The 21,776-nt window shown below is 40.6% G+C and overlaps 1 protein-coding gene across 2 annotated transcripts in view; it reads left to right on the plus strand.

The window, feature by feature from the left end:
* Window positions 1-407: 407 nt before the first annotated feature.
* LOC106584393 (endophilin-A2) overlaps window positions 408-21,776 on the plus strand; it is a 29,318-nt gene continuing 7,949 nt past the window's right edge. Inside the window, exons 1-8 of one of the 2 annotated variants that reach the window (XM_014169658.2) lie at window positions 408-806; window positions 8,754-8,822; window positions 12,932-13,004; window positions 14,704-14,847; window positions 14,947-15,080; window positions 15,229-15,387; window positions 19,198-19,301; window positions 19,765-19,901. In XM_014169658.2, coding sequence (XP_014025133.1) covers window positions 8,754-8,822; window positions 12,932-13,004; window positions 14,704-14,847; window positions 14,947-15,080; window positions 15,229-15,387; window positions 19,198-19,301; window positions 19,765-19,901 — 820 coding nt within the window. In that variant the 5' untranslated portion in view covers window positions 408-806. The remainder of the gene's footprint in view (window positions 807-8,753; window positions 8,823-12,931; window positions 13,005-14,703; window positions 14,848-14,946; window positions 15,081-15,228; window positions 15,388-19,197; window positions 19,302-19,764; window positions 19,902-21,776) is intronic. The other variant, XM_014169657.2, reaches the window with a different exon arrangement.

A 21,776-nucleotide genomic window follows, 5' to 3' on the forward strand; every position in this document is an offset into this window, starting at 1 on the left:
CTTGTCAATTTCACCCAAAATAATATTTTATTTTGCAAAAAAAGTAGTGTGTAGTTTGTTATTATAGCTACACTACTACATGACAAAAGGTTATTAACTACCGAAAGCACTAGCAAGATTTCAATGTTCAACTATAACGCCAAGCTACTGCAACATGCAGTTCTATTACTAGTTAGACTACATGTAGTTCACCACTCCCCAACACTGAGCATGAGTGAGTTTGAAGTGGTTTTCAACTAAAGTACTTGAGACTGAAGTACCGTAGACACATCGAAAACTATTGAAAAACACTTATGCCACCCTGTGGGGGGAAAAAAAGTGAACACAGACCATATTGGCCTGCTCCTCTCGTGTGCGATAGAGGGCGCTGCACGTTTGCTTATGGAGAGACAACTTGGAATGTGCAGCGAGCGCAATGATATGTTGGAGGTGTCGAGTTAACGGTTTGGTGCAGCTAAAAGTAAACTCTGGATATACTCATACCTAGTAGTCCTAGAGTCTTTGAAGACCTATATGCACTTAATAGAGATCTGCGCCCTTGTTCAATAGCATTTCTAGTCACAATCGTGAACCGCAGGACATCCTCGGTGGCGTGTACTGTAAAGGAGAACGACTTTAACGCAATCATATGACCGCGGCGTACTACTATTTTAGCTAGTAATAGTTATTGTATCAAATTTAATCCTATTACGGCAAAGGTGAAAGACCGGTTCCAAGATGTCTGTAGCGGGCTTCAAGAAGCAGTTTTATAAAGCCAGCCAGGTTAGCAAACAACTTTCCTCCCCTCCTAATACAGATTTGTTTCAGTAAGTATTAGCTTGCTAATGTTAGTGTTTTTACATAACAAACGGGTTAAAAAATTAATAATTATCTGAGTTTGCTGGGTAGCTAGCTTGCATGAACTTTTATGCAGTTTAGCTTGCTAGCTAAGTTACTGGCTCGGCTCATTTTGTAGTAACATTAGCTAGTTATACATGGCTCTCTTTTTTTGTTAATGTTTTTGTAAGTTATTTAGCTAGTTATCAGTCTTTAATCGTTTCATGGGCAAACTAAAGTTAAAACGTGGCAAGAACCTTTCAAAGAATGCCATGATAAACTTGACAGCTAACGTTAGTTAGCTAGCCAGCCAGCTCGCTAACGTTAGTTAGCTAACTACTTTTTATGTACTTAGCTAGAATTTCAAGAAAAGCACTTCGCAGGTAGTTAGCTATCCTAGTACACACCGCTACCTAGCTAACAGTACTAGTCTAGATAGCTGACAGACATGACACGTGTACTGTCACTCAACAGGCAAGCTGAGGGTGTACACACCTTCAGGTAACACATTCCAATGTCCTTACTGTTACTAGGCTATCTAGCTATACCCTGGGGATACCAGGGGCAACATGCGTGTTGTGGTTTTGTTAGTTGGCTTGTAGAGCAGGGGTTCCCAAACGTTTTCACTCAGGCATCCATTCTGCCTACCGTTGCCCCACACGTTGGAACACTCTTGTAGAGCATAGGATATCTCTGCTGTAACTAATTTCATTAAAATTCTAATTTGAGTGCCATATCTTGTTGGTTATGTAGACAGAAGATGGATGATTTAAATTTGTTTTCCTCAGTTGGAGCCCTGCCTGATCTGTTCTGAGGGTTGATTACTAATACATTATTTAATTTATTGAATTTGTTTTAGCATACTGAGACCAAGGTGTCTTTTACAGATGAGCCCTGAATTACAGAAAATACATATATCAAAATAAAAATACTAAATGCAAGCAGAAAGAAAAACACGGTAAAAAGGACCTCAATCAGCGTTCTGAATTTGCCTAGAGCCACCAAAACATCACATTTCAGAGCATTTAGATTGTTCCACAAATAAGGTGCAAAAAAACTAAAAGCTGATTTAAAAAAAAAACTGAGACCAAAGGAATTTCCAGAGTTAGCCATCCCTTAGACCGGGTGTGGTAACTCATGTCTAAAGTGTAGTGATGTTAAGTACAGTGGGACTTTTTGTAAAAGGGCTTTATAAATGAAAACATAGCAATGTATCAACCTACTTTTGAGTCAGTCTCATCCTGTCCCTGCTGATCTCAGCAGGAAAGACTTTTGCTTTATACCCCAATATCCTTTTAGGAGTGGGCTCAGGTCCCCTTTGGGGAGATAAAAAGAGGAATATGAAGAGATGGGGGGGGGAGATTCAATCCATTGGGAAGACAGAACATGAAAGAGGAAATGGAGGGCCAAAACTGCAGTGTGTGTGTGCGTGTATGTATGTACTGTATGTTTTTTATTTGTTTGCGTGCATGTGTTACAGGGGGCTAAGAGAGAGAAATTATGTGTGTTCTTCCTGATTGGACTGCAATGCAGTTTCATAGGAGTCAATAATGCCTGACGCCAACAAGAAATATGACTCTTCCCCCCCCTGTAAGGCACAAAATAATATGCTTATTCAGAGCATGCAGTTGTTGTCACTAGCAATGACTGCATGTGATTGGAAATAGGCCTACTTGTAGGAATTGGTTTCATATGTTTTCTGCAGCACTGTTTTTCTGTTCTTATGGAATGCAGGAAGTTGGCTTTAGAAAATTAATATAGCTGCAGCACCCCCCCGTAGCACACGCCCATGTTTTTTGTTTTAGTTTTTTTACTATCCCCTTTTCACCACATTTTACAAACCTGTCAAACATGGCCAACACATTATTCAACTTGTGTACGCACACATACCAAGTGTCATAATTAATACTTAATTTGACTATCGATGTCTAAATGAAATGCCTTTCATTGTCCTGCAGCATCACTAGCATACTTTGCAACACGTACAGGGAAGTTGGTGGGAATGTGAGAGGAAATGGTGGGTCAGAGTAGAATCTGCAGATGGCTGATCCTATCATAGTCACTCACAAAGGGAGCAGTCAGCTGAAGGATCATATGCCGCTCAAAAGGTTAAGTTAACATGTACAGTGGCATTGGCCCCTGTCGCTTATAGGCTAGTTACATATACTCTTTACAGACAGACTTTACATTATGTTACCACATTCTTGCCAGGATAAGCCTTTTATATGGGCCGTGCACATGCCAGCAAGTGTGGGAGTAGACGTTTATTTTAATAAAACCATTGACTATACACCATCACAAAGAAATTCAGTATTAAATTGTTTCTGGCAGGTCCTAAGAAACATAAGACTAATAAAATGTATTTCCAAAAGAATAGATGTATTTTGAGTTGAATTATGTTACTGGTTTGTGCAGCCTGTATGGCTATGCCATGCACATGAAATCAATTTTGTTCATTAATCAGACAAGGCACACTTGGGGTACCCTGATCAAATTCAACACATACATATTATAGAGTAAGAATATGATCTATAACAGAATAAAATACAACAAATATTTTTCCCACACAACTTCCGTCACAGCAACGTGTGGAACTGCTCTCATATATTTAAAACATTTAATTAAAAGGTGAGATTTTGAAACGGAGCCCAAGGCAAGCCCATGCTTTTTGATCCAACTTTCATCAGGTGTAGGATCTTACACTCAATGTGTCTTCATGATACCAGTGATAGAAAAGTACCCAATTGTTATACCTGCGTAAAAGTAAAGATACCTTAATAGAAAATGACTCAAGTGAAAGTCACCCAATAAAATACTACTTGAGTAAAAGTCAAAGTATTTGGTTTTAAATATACTTAAGTATCAAAAGTAAATGTAATTGCTAAAATATACTTAAGTATCATCAAAGGTAAAAGTATAAATAATTTGACATTTCTTATTTTTATTTACTGACAGCCAGGGGCACACTCCAACACGGACATAATTTACAAATATTGGTGTTTAGTGAGTCCACCAGATCAGAGGCAGTAGAGATGACCAGGGATGTTCTCTTGATAAGTGTGTGAATTTGACCATTTTCCTGTCCTGCTAAGCATTTGAAACGTAACAAGTACTTTTGGGTGTCAGGGAAAATGTGTGGAGTAAAAAGTACATCATTTAATTTAGGAATGTAGTGAAGTATATAAATGGTAAAGTGCAGATGCCCCAAAAAACGACTTAAGTAGTACTTTCAAGTATTTTTACTTATGTACTTTTCACCACTGGCAAAAAGTTGGCGTGATGCTAAAGTTGGTGGAAAAATGCCTTGGTTTGAAAGGTGTATTACACACAGAGCACTAACTGATCAATTGTATATTTGGATGCAAATCTCTGAAAATTTTGCTGCCAACTAACTGACCCTCATTAACCGGTCAACAAATGGTTACATTTTTCCCAACAGGAAAATTATGTGACCAACTTAAAATGCTATGCTATGCATGCATACAAGGAAGGGACATCTTTAATTAAGAGCTTAATGGAAACGTTCAACAATAGGAAGCCTATCGTCTTACAGTCGAAAGGTTATAGCCTATTATTGAGCATGCAACTCTTGTAATGGAAGCAGCTAATATACTGAACAAAAATATAAACGCAACATGTAAAATGTTGGTCCCATGTTTCATGAGCTGAATTAAAAGAACCCAGACATTTTCCAGATGCACAAAATGCGTATTTCTCTCATGTTGTGCAGAAATTTGTTTACATTCCTGTTATTGAGGATTTCTCCTTTCTCAAGATATGCCACACCTGTCAGGTGGATAGATTATCAAGAAGATGATTAAACAGCGTGATCATTACATAGGTGCCCCTTGTGCTGGGGACAATAAAAGGCCACTCTAAAATGCGTGGTTTTGTCACACAATGCCACAGATGTCTCAAGTTTTGAGGGAGCATGCAATTGGCATGCTGACTGCAGGAATGTCCACCAGAGCTGTTGCCAGAGAATTGAATGTTCATTTCTCTACCATAAGCCTCCTGAAACATCGTTTTAGAGAATTCTAACAGATGAAAATCTGTTAGAAATTTAGAAAGAGGGGAATTTAATAGCAACAACTGCAATGGGTTGCTAATATGACAAGCATTATTTAGAGTAAAGTAAAATGTTTAGGTTTCAAACAATTATACTGCCTCAAGCTCACACTGCAGAGTGGATGGTGACGCTCTGATAGCCTGCCTACAGTTGACTGTCGCCTAGGCACTCGAATGGCGAATGGGATGCACGCTTTAATTACGAGTTGAGACTGAGAAATAAAATAGTTTTTAATTGTGGCTGTCAAAACAGTTTTTACTATGCGATTGCATTTAGAATAATTTTTTACGCAATGACTGGGCTTATAAAAGCACGTTTCACCCCAGTACAAGCTTTTTGAGGACCTGCTGTTATGCCATCTGACAGGGGATGGACTATTCTGCTTTTTAAAGTAGACTGTATGCTGTGTGCATGTGATAACATGCATGACAACTAACGAAAATACACAAACACCAATTGAATTCCACAAAATGATGCAAATGTACCATTTTTATGTCTCTGCATCCAGTATTGAAGAACTTGCTATTCCCAAGGACTTCCAGTCATTGCGCTAATGTTAGTTAGCAAATTATATAATGCTAGAAAAGCCACTTCCTTCAAACTGAACGCAGACACGTAAAATGGTATCCACAAGTTCTTCTGACTCTGGGGAAGTAGATAAAGGGCTTCATTGCCAAAGTCTCTAACTATCCCTTTAAGAGCAAGCAAGCCTATATGAAGTAAACAAGCCTATGTGCCACACCACAACTACATTTCTGCTGTAGGCATTGGAGACCTCACACTATAAATGGCACAGGCACAGCCATGTCTCTCAAATAATACATTCTTTGTAGAATGCTTTATTTCTAAATTCTCACATGTTGCATAATCTCACATTGTGTGACTACATCAAGATGTATAGGCCTATCATGACATGGCATGTTCATTTGGCCGGTGCTGTTCCATAGTTCTTCACAGCCAAGTTGTCCCCTCAGGGTCTTTGGGGCTGGTATGAGGCTGATGATCGGTGTGTGATTCCTTTAGGTGTCAGTTCAGTTCTGAAATGTTTTTCTATAATGTTGTGTCAAAGGAGAAAGCCTGGCAGCGGTTGGCCCATTGTTAAGGAGGCAGCTGACTCACTATCACGTAGTCTCGCTCCCAATAAGATTACAATCACACCATTATCTGTGTAAAAGAGATGCTATTTTCAGGCGTCAGTGATGTGCTCTCCTCCCTCTTAATCTAGCTAGCAGTAGCAGCCGAGTAAGTGGCCTTGTGTGTCTGCCTCACGGCATAGCTGAAATGAATCAATTTTTCTTGGTGTGGATTTTTTTTATTTTTATATACTTAAAAAAACAGCTGTAGGCCAATTGTTTTTCTTCTTAGAATCCCCCCCCAACCCCCCAGGTCTATGAAAGGCTAACACAGCCATCATCCATAATGTTTTGACAACATAGCAGTTTTGTGGTTAGGAAGACTCGAAAAGCTGAACACTCCCACCTGTTGATGGAAAGCAAAAATGTGTTTTTATGGGCTAAGACACGGATTCTATTAACTCCAGCATGGTAACTGTGGCTGTTGCTCTTTGTCCCTGCTCAGATTCCTCTATATGAGTCACTTTCCCCTCTCCTATATCCCTCAGTCAGTGAACTTTCTACCCCAGATGCTGTGTGGGTTCAGGTTATCCATTCTCTGGCTTACACATTAGGTGCGGGATCAGTAGCAGCATGCACATTAAGTCATCACTTGCTGCGTGTCCATTTCTACCATCAGATCTGACACTCAGTGTAAAATCAGTGTATAAGTGTGGTAACAACAATTGGTACAATGAAGTACATATTTTCTCAACCACCATACAGTGCTTTGTATTGGGAAAAGAATGTACCAATCATGTCCTCCCCCTGAAGTAGATAGGCATAACTCATTGTGGACTGTTTCAGTAAACCCAAATGCCACATGATCATCATGTCACAGAACCGAAAATATGATCATTTTGCGCTCACCAAGGTCACTTTTGGTGACTGTATTGAATGTTAGTTAAATTTAAAGCTGCAATATGCAACTTTTTGGGTGTCCCAACCAAATTCACATAAGTTATAGATCTGTCATTCTTATTGAAAGCAAGTCTATGAAGCGAGATTTGTTCTATGGGTGCCATTTCTATGCTTCCCGGTCTTAAGTTGAGTTTTTTGCGTCTTTTACTTTCAGCCTTGTACACCAGCTTCAAACAGCTGGAAAAACGATATTTTTGGTTATGGAAAATATATTTCACAGCGGTTTAGATGGTACAATGATTCGCTACACTATACTTGCTTGTTTTGTGTCACAAACTGAAATGAAGCAAACTATTAGAATTTTAGCAACCAGGAAATGGCGGAGCCATTTCTTCATAGTGCATCTTTAATTACTGTAATCTAAAGGCAGGCTAGCTTCTGCACCCACCAAGTGCCTATAGGCAAACTAGTTTATTACATTTGCAAAAAGGCTGAGAGAGGTGGAAATGCATAGCCTAAACGTCTCCCCCAGTTAGAGTGAAATATAAACTGTACACTCACTACTTACTGTAAGTCGCTCCCAGAAAGGGCAGGAGTAGTGGGTAGATGTTGTGCCTTGTCACTGGAATTGTCTGCTGCAGAACCATCCCATTGTCCCCACTTGCAGTTGTTTTTTTCCTGCTCATAATTGAGAAAGCTAGACCTTCCTAGGCAGAAAGGAGAGAGAATGTATGCTACTTGCATGACAAAGAATTACCGGTAACCTATGGGGAAATAAAAAGCATACAAACTCATGGCATATGATGTGCCACAGAACATTTTTAAACTGGGATGGCTGACTACAGTACGTGACCTAAAACATTTTGCATATGTACTAAGTTTCCTCTTGAAAGGGTGCCTAATATGATTCCAATTAGCATAGTGGTTTACGTCACTTCAAAAACATTGGGTATTGTCATTGTTCAAATAAACATTTCCAGAAAGGGGTACAATCAAGACATCCAATTGCTCTGTGTGTCTTGATATACAGTCATATTTGTTGTGTAACTGTGATGTCATGGATGTCATATGGAACTTGCAACAGGTCGAAACTGAAAATGATTTATTGATGACTTTACTACATACTGTATTGTAGTCAGATACAGTAGTTGAGAGAGGATCATCTCTATTGTACATTTTATGAGGGAAGCAAAACTGAGCCAGAGAGGAGCGGTGGGATAGGGTGAATTTGTTTTACATGTGTCCAGTGTAAAGCGCGGGTATATAAAGCAGTCTTTTTCCACAAGGTGGAAGAAAGAGATAGCGGAAGCTAGGGTAAACGTGTAGGCTGCATTTACTGCTGGATGGCCTGCCCTGCACACATATTGGGGTCTCACACGACAAGTTACAACATGTTGGGATGAATGTGACGAAGGTCCTGTAGCCTGTGTTGAAAGTTATGAGATGATTCACTACTCTACAGTACATGGTCATTGTAGAAATAGTCCTAAAAGAAACTGTACAGGATTCCAGCATCTGGTCCTTCTCCTGCATCTCTAGAATTCCACTTCAGAATCTGTACATGGTTGATGGAGGCAACTATAATCTACAATGTCTACAATGGTCTTTGTCTCTGCACAGGGGTGTATCTGTGTATGAGAGAATGAAGAACTTGTTTCCTACAGGGTTGTGTTTGATGGTGTCAGTCAGATCAGATTGAAGTCAGTTAAGATGAAACTGTTTTGTCCGCTATTAGAACCTAGACTCTTGTGAATGGTGGAACTGGCAAGCTGTATTTTCTTTAAATGTGAGAAGTAAGAAAACTATAATGTTTTGAGGGATCTTTCTGATCCACTTTTATGAACTGCACATGTATTGTGTAACAATGACACTTTTCTCTCCCACTCTCTGTGCAGATGGTCAGTGAGAAGGTCGGCGGTGCAGAGGGAACGAAACTGGATGAAGACTTCAAAGATTTGGAAAGGGTATAATGCCTCTGACTGTACAGTTAAAGACCAGTACCTGAAGTAGGCTAGTTACTTAGAATTCAATATATTAGGCCTATCCAGAGCCATATATATAAAGAGTTGGGCCATTGTGGTTTGTCTGAACGTTCTGAGAATGGCACTTTCTCCTCCATAGACGTTAAGTAATAAGCCAAATACATTTAAAATCAGTTTTTCACAATTCCTGACATTTAATCCTAGTACAAAATTCCCTGTCTTAGGTCAGTTAGGATCACCACTTTATTTTAAGAATGTGAAATGTCAGAATAATAGTAGAGAGAATTATTGAATGATTTATTTCAGATTTTATTTCTTTCACCACATTCCCAGTGGGTCAGAAGTTTACATACACTCAGTTAGTATTTGGTAGCATTGCCTTTAAATTGTTTAACTAAGGTCAAACGTTTCGGGTAGCCTTCCACAAGCTTCCCACAATAAGTTGGGTGAATTTTGGCCCATTCCTCCTGACAGAGCTGGTGTAACTGAGTCAGGTTTTTAGGCCTCCTTGCTCGCACACGCTTTTTCAGTTATGCCCACAAATTTTCTATAACATTGAGGTCAGGGCTTTGTGATGGCCACTCCAATACCTTGACTTTGTTGTCCACAACTTTGGAAGTATGCTTGGGGTCATTGTCCATTTGGAAGACCCGTTTGCGACCAAGCTTTAACTTCCTGACTGATGTCTTGAGATGTTGCTTCAATATATCCACATAATTTTCTTCCCTCATGATGCCATCTATTTTGTGAAGTGCACCAGTCCCTCCTGCACCAAAGAAACCCCACAAGCGTCCCCCTTTTTCCTCCGAACATAACGATGGTCATTATGACCAAACAGTTGTATTTTTGTTTCATCAGACTAGAGGACATTTCTCCAAAAAGTACGATCTTTGTCCCCATGTGCAGTTGCAAACTGTAGTCTGGCTTTTTTATGGCAGTTTTGAAGCAGTGGCTTCTTCCTTGCTGAGCGGCCTTTCAGGTTATGTCTGTATAGGACTCGTTTTACTGTGGATATAGATACTTTTGTACCTGTTTCTTCCAGCATCTTCACAAGGTCCTTTGCTGTTGTTCTGGGATTGATTTGCACTTTTCGCACCAAAGTACGTTCATCTCTAGGAGACAGAACGCGTCTCCTTCCTGAGCGGTATGACGGCTGTGTGGTCCCATGGTGTTTATACTTACGTACTATTGTTTGTACAGATGAACGTGGTAGCTTCAGACATTTGGAAATTGCTCCCAAGGATGAACCAGACTTGTGGAGGTCTACAATTATTTTTCTGAGGTCTTGGCTGATTTCTTTTGATTTTCCCATGGTGTCAAGCAAAGAAGCACTGAGTTTGAAGGTAGGCCTTGAAATACATCCACAGGTACACCTCCAATTGACTCAAATTATGTCAATTAGCCTATCAGAAGCTTCTAAAGCCATGACATCATTTTCTGGAATTTTCCAAGCTGTTTAAATGCACAGTCAACTTAGTGTATGTAAACTTCTGACCCACTGGAATTGTGATACAGTGAATTATAAGTGAAATAATCTGTCTATAAACAATTGTTGGAAAAATGACTTGTGTCATGCACAAAGTAGATGTCCTAACCGACTTGCCAAAACTATAGTTTGTTAACAAGAAATTTGTGAAGTGGTTGAAAAACGAGTTTTAATGACTCCAACCTAAATGTATGTAAACTTCCGACTTCAACTGTATATATACGCAGTAAAAAAAGAAACGTCCTCACTGTCAACTGTGTTTATTTTCAGCAAACTTAACATGTGTAAATATTTGTATGAACATAAGATTCAACAACTGAGACATAAACTGAACAAGTTCCACAGACATGTGACTAACAGAAATGGAATAATGTGTCCCTGAACAAAGGGGGGGTCAAAATCAAAAGTAACACTCAGTATCTGGTGTGGCCACCAGCTGCATTAAGTACTGCAGTGCATCTCCTCCTCATGGACTGCACCAGATTTGTCAGTTCTTGCTGTGAGATGTTACCCCACTCTCCCGCCAAGGCACCTGCAAGTTCCCGGACACTTCTGGGGGGAATGGCCCTAGCCCTCACCCTCCGATCCAACAGGTCCCAGACGTGCTCAATGGGATTGAGATCCGGGCTCTTCGCTGACCATGGCAGAACACAGACATTCCTGTCTTACAGGAAATCACACACAGAACGAGCAGTATGGCTGGTGGCATTGTCATGCTGGAGGGTCATGTTAGGATGAGCCTGCAGGAAGGGTACCACATGAGGGAGGAGGATGTCTTCCCTGTAACGCACAGCGTTGAGATTGCCGGCAATGACAAAAAGCTCAGTCCGATGATCCTGTGACACACTGCCCCAGACCATGATGGACCCTCCAGCGCCAAATCGATCCCACTCCAGAGTACAGGCCTCGGTGTATCGCTCATTCCTTCAACGATAAACGCGAATCCGACCATCACACCTGGTGATACAAAATCGCGACTCGTCGGTGAAGAGCACTTTTTGCTAGTCCTGTCTGGTCCAGCCACTGTGGGTTTGTGCCCATAGGCGACATTGTTACAGGTGATGTCTGGTGAGGATCTGCCTTACAACAGGCCTACAAGCCCTCAGTCCAGCCTCTCTCATCCTATTGTGGACAGTCTGAGCACTGATGGCGGGATTGTGCGTTCCTGGTGTAACTCGGGCAGTTGTTTTTGCCATCCTGTACCAGGTGTGATGTTCAGATGTACCGATCCTGTGCAGGTGTTGTTACACGTGGTCTGCCACTGCGAGGATGATCAGCTGTCCGTCCTGTCTCCCTGTAGCGCTGTCTTAGGCGTCTCACAGAACGGACATTGCAATTTATTGCCCTGGGACCCTGGGCATCTTTCTTTTGGTGTTTTCAGAGTCAGTAGAAAGGCCTCTTTAGTGTCCTACGTTTTCATAACTGTGACCTTAATTGCCTACCGTCTGTAAACTGTTAGTGTCTTAACGACCGTTCCACAGGTGCATGTTCATTAATTGTTTATGGTTCATTGAACAAGCATGGGAAACCTTTACAATGAAGATCTGTGAAGTTATTTCAATTTTTACGAATTATCTTGGAAAGACAGGGTCCTGAAAAAGGGACGTTTCTTTTTTTGCTTAGTTTATATATATGTATGTGTGTACCAGTCAAAAGTTTGGACACACCTACTCATTCCATCTATACAGCCACATTCACAAAACATTACTAGAACATGGGTTAGGGTTATAGTCTAGACAACCATGCACTAGAAGTTGTTACGTCATGTGTAGATGTAGACTGAAGTGTAGTCAACTCTTAGTGAACAGTCTGTTTGCACACTGTATACAGTGTATCAGTATAGTATTCATGTGGGAGCCCTGTGTATAGATACATGTTATACATAGAGGGAGTGGCAGATTGTCAGAGCATCTGTCTTTGCTGCTCCGGTCATCTGTCATGGAGAACTCCAGCAATCAACAGCCAAAGCCATCACTTACACACCTTCAGTGAATGAACATGATTGTTTTTTTCACAAAGTAATTTTCATTTAGCAGTACAATATAGTGACAATATTTCGTTACCTTTTTCATAGCCTGTTTGGTAACTAGTCTCATCACAAATAATGGATTTGGAAGATGGGGAAGACATGGTGCATGCCCAAAATCTGGTTTACCCACTACTTACTTAAACTGAATACTGTGCACTACATACTATTTAGAACGTACTATTTAGTAAAAACCAATGCAGTGATCAACAAATATCCACATACTACTCAACCACACTGAGAAGGTGTCATCTAATGCACAAACGCACTTCTTCCCTGCCATTCGTTACTTTTTGTAGAGCGCGTGCGCTTCCCATATTCAGATTATCAGCTGTTGTCAAACACGTGAAAAGACGATTCTCTTCCTTAATAGTGTGAAGCGAATTGTACTAGAGGAAAAGCCTAAATAAGTATACTGGCGTTTTAAAGCATACTAAATTTCACATACTATCAAACTTTATTTTTTGCACACCCAAAATGCCTACTATTTAGAATGCAAGAATGGGTATTCGGACACGGCCATGGCGTGTCATATTTCCTTATGGTTGTTAGTGATGTCCCCTCCCCTGTGTTTTGTAGAAAGTAGACGTGACCAGCAAAGCTGTGGTGGAGGTAATCTCCAAAACCTCTGAGTACCTACAACCCAACCCAGGTGAGACTACACACCAGGAAGAGACTGCATTAGTCTTATTTACAACTTCAAGAAGAAATGAATATCAATTGTGTTATTGTGTAAAATACCTTTTCTACTAAATCACAGAAAAAAAAGTTTGGACACACCTACTCATTCAAGGGTTTTTCTTAATATTCTTTAAACTATTTTCTACATTGTTGAATAATAGTGAAGCCATCAAAACTATGGAATCATGCAGTAACCAAAAAGTATATTTGAGATTTTTCAAAGTAGCCACCCTTTGCCTTGATGACAGCTTTGCACACTCTTGGCATTCTCTCAACCAGCTTTATGAGGAATGCTGTTCCAACAGTCTTGAAGGAGTTCCCACATATGCTGAGCACTTGTTGGCTGCTTTTCCTTCACTCTGCGGTCCAACTCATCCCAAACCATCTCATTTGGGTTGAGGTCGGATGATTGTGAAGGCCAGGTAATCTGATGCAGCACCATCACTCTCATTCTTGGTCAAATAGCCCTTACACAGCCTGGAGGGTCATTGTCCTGTTGAAAAATAAATGATTGTCCCACTAAGCGCAAACCAGATGGGATGGTGTATCGCTGCAGAATGCTGTGATAGCCTGCTGGTTAAGTGTGCCTTGAATTCTAAATAAATCACTGACAATGTCACCAGCAAAGCACCATCACATCCTCCTCCATGTTTCACGGTGGGAACCACACATGCGGATATCATCCGTTCACTTACTCTGTGTCTCACAAAGACACGGTGGTTGGAACCAAAAATCAGAAATTTGGACTCATCAGACCAAATGACAGATATCCACTGGTCTAATGTCCATATCTAGTGTTTCTTGGCCCAAGTTTCTTCTTATTGGTGTCCTTTAGTAGTGGTTTCTTTGCACCAATTTGACCATGAAGGCCTGATTCACACAGTCTCCTCTGAAAAGTTGATGTTGATGTGTCTGTTACTTGAACCCTGTGAAGCATTTATTTGGGCTGCAATTTCTGAGGCTGGTAACTAATGAACTTATCCTCTGCAGCAGAGGTAAATCGGGGTCTTCCTTTCCTGTGGTGGTCTTCATGAGAGACAGTTTCATCAATGAGCTTGATGGTTTCTGCGACTGCACTTGAAGAAACTTTGAAAGTTCTTGAAATGTTCTGGATTGACTGACCTTCATGTCTTAAAGTAATGATGGACTGTCATTTCTCTTTGCTTATTTGAGCTGTTCTTGCCATAATATGGACTTGGTCTTTAACCAAATAGGGCTATCTTCTGTATACCACCCCTACCTTGTCACAACACAACTGATGGGCTCAAACGCATTAAGAAGGAAAGAACTTCCAGAAATTAACTTTTAACAAGGCACACCTGTTAATTGAATTGCATTCCAGCTGACTACCTCATGAAGCTGGTTGAGAGAATGCCAAGAGTGTGCAAAGCTGTCAAGGCAAAGGGTGTCTACTTTGAAGAATCTTAAATATAAAATATATTTTGATTTAACTTTTTTGATTACTACATGGTTCCATATATGTTTTCATAGTGTTGATGTCTTCACTATTATTCTACAATGTAGAAAATAGTACAAATTAAGAAAAACCCTGGAATGAGTAGGTGTCCAAACTTTTGACTGGTACTGTATGACTAAGTACCACCTCTCCATCCGACTCTTTCTCCATCCCATCCTTTCTCTGCATCCCTCTACTCCATTCCCCCTGTCAGCGTCGCGGGCGAAGCTGTCTATGTTGAACACCATGTCTAAGATCAGAGGCCAGGTGAAGAACCCAGGCTATCCCCAGGCTGAGGGCCTGCTAGGAGAGTGTATGGTCAAGTACGGCCGGGACCTAGGGGAGGAAACCAACTTCGGTACGTTGTGTGTGTAGATGGCACCAGTTATATGGAGTGTTGTTTTTAATTTGTACGTTTGACTAAGCTTCTGCTCTTGCTCTTCTGCTCTTGTGTCAGGTGGGGCTTTAGTAGATGCGGGGGAGACCATGAAGAGGCTGGCGGAGGTGAAGGACTCTCTAGACATAGATGTTAAACAGAACTTCATTGATCCATTACAAAACGTGTGTGACAAGGACCTTCGAGAGATACAGGTACTGTATCACATTACACACTTATCCATCTGCTGCAGAAATCCACATTTTTGTCATCTCTAGAATTTACATCCCCCATACCTTCATCTCTCCTCTCATCTACCAATCCCTTCTCCTCTCTCCATCGGCCTCTCCTCCCGTCCCCCAGCACCATCTGAAAAAGCTGGAGGGAAGGCGTCTGGATTACGACTATAAGAAGAAGCGCCAAGGGAAGATCCCAGACGAGGAACTAAGACAGGCCCTGGAGAAGTTCCACGAGTCTAAAGATGTGGCCGAGACCAGCATGTACAACATACTGGAGACTGACGTGAGTAGTACCTGTCTGTGGGTGGGGGTGTGGTCCTGTCCCCTGATAACATTCATAATGTCAATGGAAACACCCAGCCTATTATCAACCTAATGTTTATGGTTTAATTATCAGTATTGTTGCTCTGGGGAAGAGACCAGGGGGAAGTGCCACCTCAAGGTAATTTGTTCAATAAGCTTTACTGGTAAATCCACTCTCCACCATAACAAGAGTGTCACCTGCAGCATGAATCAATTTAGGTCAAAATGAAATATAATCTATGTACAGTCTTAATCAGCAGATCGGATGGCCTATGTGTACTATGGTTAGCCTGCCCTCCCATCTGTTTAGGGTGTATGTAAATACAATACTGGTTTCACTCACACCGTTAAACAGATTATATATTAACCACAATGTGATACTGGATATCCAGGGGAATGCCACTGTTACTACTCGTGTGTATCAAGGTAACTATGGGCCTGGTCCTTGTGTGCTTGTATCTCGGTTTGAGTGTGTACTAGGGATGTGGCAAATGGAAGAAAAAAATCTTAACTTCTAAATTGCCATTTTTTTAAATCGATTTTCAGTTAAAACAATTTATTTTTAATCATAAAATTCCACATGAATTCACATTGCAGCTGCACTGCTGCCAGCAACAGTTTGGGTCTGATGATGCACCCCTTTCTAGATGGTTCAGCATTGCACCTGTACTACCATTACTCTACCCCAATTCCACCTCGCAAGGATTGCATTTCCTTCTCATTTAACTTCTCAAAGTATTGCCCTACAGGACTTTGCTGCTGTCGCTTGCCTTTCTCTGCCATTTTTCCAATTGTTAACAATGATGATGTAGGCCTGGTGGTGGAGAGTCGACTCCAAAATAATTGATACGTCGACTCTCCAATTCTGAGTGTCAAGACTCAGTATTTTTGGAATGGACGAGACCGACTACTTGCCATACTTCCGAGAACACAAACACTTGCGTCTTTCATAGCGAGCTAGCAAGGGACGACGGAGAGAGAGGGGAGGGGCATAGTATAGGCAGGTTGGCCGACACACAGACAGTCAGAACCGTGCACTAGGCCTTTCTATCGGCATTCAAAAGCTGGATCTCGCAATGGAATGCTATACCTCACAATGTCTCGCAACTTCAGTAAAGTCATCATCAATGGATAGGCTAGGATATTGAGATGAGCAACACTTTGCTCTCACACAGTCACACACAGTATCTGCGCTGTTCACAGCATGTTGGCTAGGGCACCAAAACAGTGGCCTCATGCTTAACTTTAGATCATTAGAACGTATTCGCCAGAAGCCACAAAATACACCTGAATGTATTTCTGCAAATATGTACAGTTGAAGTCGGAAGTTTACATACACTTAGGTTGGAGTCAATAAAATTTGTTTTTTCAACCACTCCACAAATTTCTTGTTAACAAACTATAGTTTTGGCAAGTCGGTTAGGACATCTACTTTGTGCATGACACAAGTAATTTTTCCAACAATTGTTTACAGACAGATTATTTCACTTATAATTTACTGTATCACAATTCCAGTGGGTCAGAAGTTTACATACACTAAGTTGACTGTGCATTTAAACAGCTTGGACAATTGCAGAAAATTATGTTATGGCTTTAGAAGCTTCTGATAGGCTAATTGACATCATTTGAGTCAATTGGAGATGTACCTGTGGATGTATTTCCAGGCCTACCTTCAAACTCAGTGCCTTTTTGCTTGACATCATGGGAAAATCAAAAGAAATCAGCCAAGACCTCAGAAAAAAAATGTAGACCTCCACAAGTCTGGTTCATCCTTGGGAGCAATTTCCAAATGCCTGAAGGTACCACGTTCATCTGTACAAACTATAGTACGCAAGTATAAACACCATGGGACCACGCAGCCGTCATACCTCTCAGGAAGGAGACGCGTTCTGTCTCCTAGAGATGAACGTACTTTGGTGCGAAAAGTGCAAATCAATCCCAAAACAACAGCAAAGGACCTTGTGAAGATGCTGGAGGAAACAGGTATAACAGTATCTATATCCACAGTAAAACGAGTCCTATATCAACATAACCTGAAAGTCTACTCAGCAAGGAAGAAGCCACTGCTCCAAAACTGCCATAAAAAGCCAGACTATGGTTTGCAACTGCACATGGGGACAAAGATTGTACTTTTTGTAGAAATGTCCTCTGGTCTGATGAAACAAAAATAGAACCGTTTGGCCATAATGACCATTGTTATGTTTGGAGGAAAAGGGGGGATGCTTGCAAGCCGAAGAACACCATCCCAACCGTGAAGCACGGGGGTGGCAGCATCATGTTGTGGGGGTGCTTTGCAGGAGGGACTGGTGCACTTCACAAAATAGATGGCATCATGAGGTAAGAAAATTATGTGGATATATTGAAGCAACATCTCAAGACATCAGTCAGGAAGTTAAAGCTTGGTCGCAAACAGGTCTTCCAAATGGACAATGCCCCCAAGCATACTTCCAAAGTTGTGGACAACAAAGTCAAGGTATTGGAGTGACCATCACAAAGCCCTGACCTCAATCTTGTAGAAAATTTGTGGGCATAACTGAAAAAGCGTGTGGAGCAAGGCCTAAAAACCTGACTCAGTTACACCAGCTCTGTGAGGAGGAATGGGCCAAAAGTCACCCAACTTATTGTGGGAAGCTTGTGGAAGGCTAACCAAAACATTTGACCCAAGTTAAACAATTTAAAGGCAATGCTACCAAATACCTCATTGAGTGTATGTAAACTTCTGACCCACTGGGAATGTGATGAAAGAAATAAAAGCTGAAATAAACCATTCTCTCTACTATTATTCTGACATTTCACATTCTTAAAATAAAGTGGTGATCCTAAGACAGGCAATTTTTACTAGGATTAAATGTCAGGAATTGTGAAAAACTGAGTTTAAATGTATTTGGCTAAGGTGTATGTAAACTTCCGACTTCAACTTTAAATACAACGGGAGTCTTCTTACATTTAAGAACTTTACAGTCCTATTGATCAAACAACTATGAAAAGGTAGGCTATCTGCCCCTCAGTTATGCACATCAACAACAAGATCAACAACTAATGCTAGCCAGAGCGAGATGAGCTAAAATATAACAAGGGAACATTTAGATAAACCCTCTCAAACTTTGCACTGATAGTCAAACAGTAGGGATTCTTCAATTAAATGTTGTCATTTAACGAGAGACAAATCGTGTTCATGGAAATTTCTTCACTTGAAAAATACTGAACCAAACATATTTGGATGTAAAATTGCCTGACTAAGATCTCTGCAAAAATTTCTAATTTAATGACAGATTTCTTGAGTTATCATAGATTAATTCTGACTAATTTGAAGTGTATACTGGCTACGGCGTCTCAAGATGGACAAACAGTACTATTGCCATTTATTTATTTTATTATTTACATTTTTTCTTGCGAAGGTCTTTTAAGGGAGTATACGAACACACTCGTTTGGTTCGCTTAGCCGACTCAGCTCTGCGCCAGCCAAACTGAAACATGCAGGCTTTAGTTGTTGCCGAAATTGACCCACTATGTGGTTTACTTTCTGCATCAACGATATCGCTGTCTAACATTAAATTACACAACTTTCCCCAGGCCCTTCATAACCTATCATCTAGTTAGGCTATAACACTTAAAATAATGTTTTGTGATAACTACACTGTGATGTTTTTTATTTTTTATTTAGTGAAGAAAATAAAAATTAAACATTGTTCTTTGTTTAGATATTTTTCTTAACGTTAAGGATTCCAATTTAATTTAAACGTTCACAGTTAGTAACCATATCCTGCTCTTTGTGTGTGTCTCTGTGCAGATAGAGCAGGTGAGCCAGCTGTCGTCTCTGGTGGAGTCCCAGCTGCAGTACCACAGACAGGCCACACAGATCCTGGACGAGCTCTCAGACAAACTAAGGGACAGGTAGGTACACACGTGTCTCTAGTTCCACTGCCCATCTTTCCTGTACAGTCACTTCAAGCTTATGTGTGCAGTGTCATGATAGAGATACAGTAGGCCCACTCACCAATCCCAGCCCTGTGCCCAGCCCCGTTAGCAGCCCAGCCCCGTTACCAGCCCAGCCCTCTCATACTGCCTAGTCTAGTCACAACAGCCCTCGCCATAATCTGTCTCAATGTGTTATTCTGTGGATCTGCATGGTAACATCCAAGGCCCTTAATCACAGAAAAACTGTCTACAACACACTGGTTGACCCAGGGGTTTAACTGTTAGCTGTAAAATATATCAGAAGCGTCAAGATAGTCATTCCCTTAGTTTCTTTTAGAATATTTTTGATTATGAATGATGTATATTTGAGTACCCTTTCTAATATTGAGTCTACTGATAACTGAGATCTGCCAGGCTTCTCTATCTTTCTTCTCTTCAGGATGAACGAGGCCCAGAACCGACCACGTCGCGAGTACACACCTAAGGCCAAACCCGTCTTTGACTTTGACAGTGACAACCAATCAACCAATGGTGGCTACACGATCTCAGTTGGCCCACCACCCTCCCGCAACTCAGGTAAGACGGTTGCACATGCTACCTACTGTATATGTCAGCTCATCGAAAAGGAATTTCTTTCAAATATTTCACTACTGCAGATTTAGAGATTCACTTCCATACTTTGGAGTGTGGTATAAATGTGTGTGTCTGTCAGGATAAGTTGGTTGTCTGTGTGCGTGCACATGTGTGTATGTGTGAGCATGCACGTGTATGTGTGAGAGAGGGTGAATGAACAGGAGAGGGGTGCAGGCAGCTGGTTGCCCTCTTCTCCTGTTGACCTTGTTCCTCTCTTCCTGTGACGTCAGAGTCACCCTTCCTCCACACCAAATGTTTACTTTTTTTTTTATTTAACCTTTATTTAACTAGGCAAATCAGTTAAGAAACAATTCTTATTTACAATGACGGCCTACCAAAAGGAAAAAGACCTCCTGTAGGGATGTGAGTGAGAGTGTGTTTGTTTGTCAGAGACAGCCAACCTACTTTTGTGAAATGGTAGATGCAATCATATCAGTGAACTACATGTATCAAATCAAAAGCTCTAGAATGTAAGTTCTGTGATTGAAATAATCCATTATTTTGTACTCAAAATATTTGAGAAACAGGTCATTTTAAGAACTCATTCATTTGATTGGGTTCTTCATTGGGTTTGGTTGTTTCTCTGGTTGAAATGTTTACCAGCAATTTTTAGATACGAAGCCTAGAGCTTTTTGATTGACAGTTTAAGGACCTGCACTGACTGCCTCTGAAATGGCACACAGCCACACACATGCTGGTGGACCACCTCAGGCCATAGTCCTGTCACTACAGAGTTTGGATTGAACCCACTTTCAGTTCAATCATTAAATACCCCTATAATGTCAAAGTGGAATTATGTTTTTTGAAAATTTTACAAATCAATTAAAAATGAAAAGCTGAAATGTCTTGAGTCAATATGTATTCAACCCCTTTGTTATGCAAGCCTAAATAAGTTCAGCAGTTAATTTGCTTAACAAGTCACATAGTAAGTTGCACGGACTCACTCTGTTTGCAATGATAGTGTTAAACAAAAACATTTTTATGGCTACCACATCTCTGTACCCCACACAATTATCTGTAAGGTCCCTCAGTCGAGCAGTGAATTTCAAACACAGATTCAGCCACAAAGACCAGGGAGGTTTTCCAATGCCTCGCAAAGAAGGGCACCTTTTGGTAGATGGAACAACATTGTAGTTACTCAACAATACTAACCTAATTGACAGAGTGAAAAGAAGGAAAGCCTGTACAGAGTAGAAAATATTAAAAAGTATGCATCCTGTTTGCAATTAGGCACTAAAATAATACTGCTAAAAAGGTTGGAAAGCAATTAACTTTTTGTCCTGAATACAAAGTGTTATGTTTGGGGCAAAACCAACACTCTCCATATTTTCAAGCATGGTGGTGGCTGCGTCATGTTATGGGTATGCTTGTAATTGTTAAGGACTGGGGAGTTTTTCAGGATAAAAAAATAAAGTCATTGAGCTAAGCACAGACAACATCCTAGAGGAAAACTTTGTTCAGTCTGATTTCCACCAGACACTGGGGGAGAAATTCACCTTTCAAGAGGACAATAACTAGGGTTTCTGTATTTAATTTTCAATATATTTGCAAAAATGTCTAAACATGTTTTCACTTTGCCATTATGGGTATTGTGTGTAGATGGGTGAGGATAATTTGTTTTGAATTCAGGCTGTAACACAACAAAATGTGGAATAAGTCCAGGAATATAAATACACACACACAGTACCAGTCATTCCAGGGTTTTTCTTTATTTTTACTATTGTCTACATTGTAGAATAATAGTGAAGACATCAAAACTATGAAATAACACATGGAATCATGTAGTAAAAAAAGTGTTAAGTGTTTTAGACATTTTAG

This window comes from Salmo salar, chromosome ssa23 (genome assembly GCF_905237065.1).
Source record: "Salmo salar chromosome ssa23, Ssal_v3.1, whole genome shotgun sequence".
Lineage (NCBI taxonomy): Eukaryota > Metazoa > Chordata > Actinopteri > Salmoniformes > Salmonidae > Salmo > Salmo salar.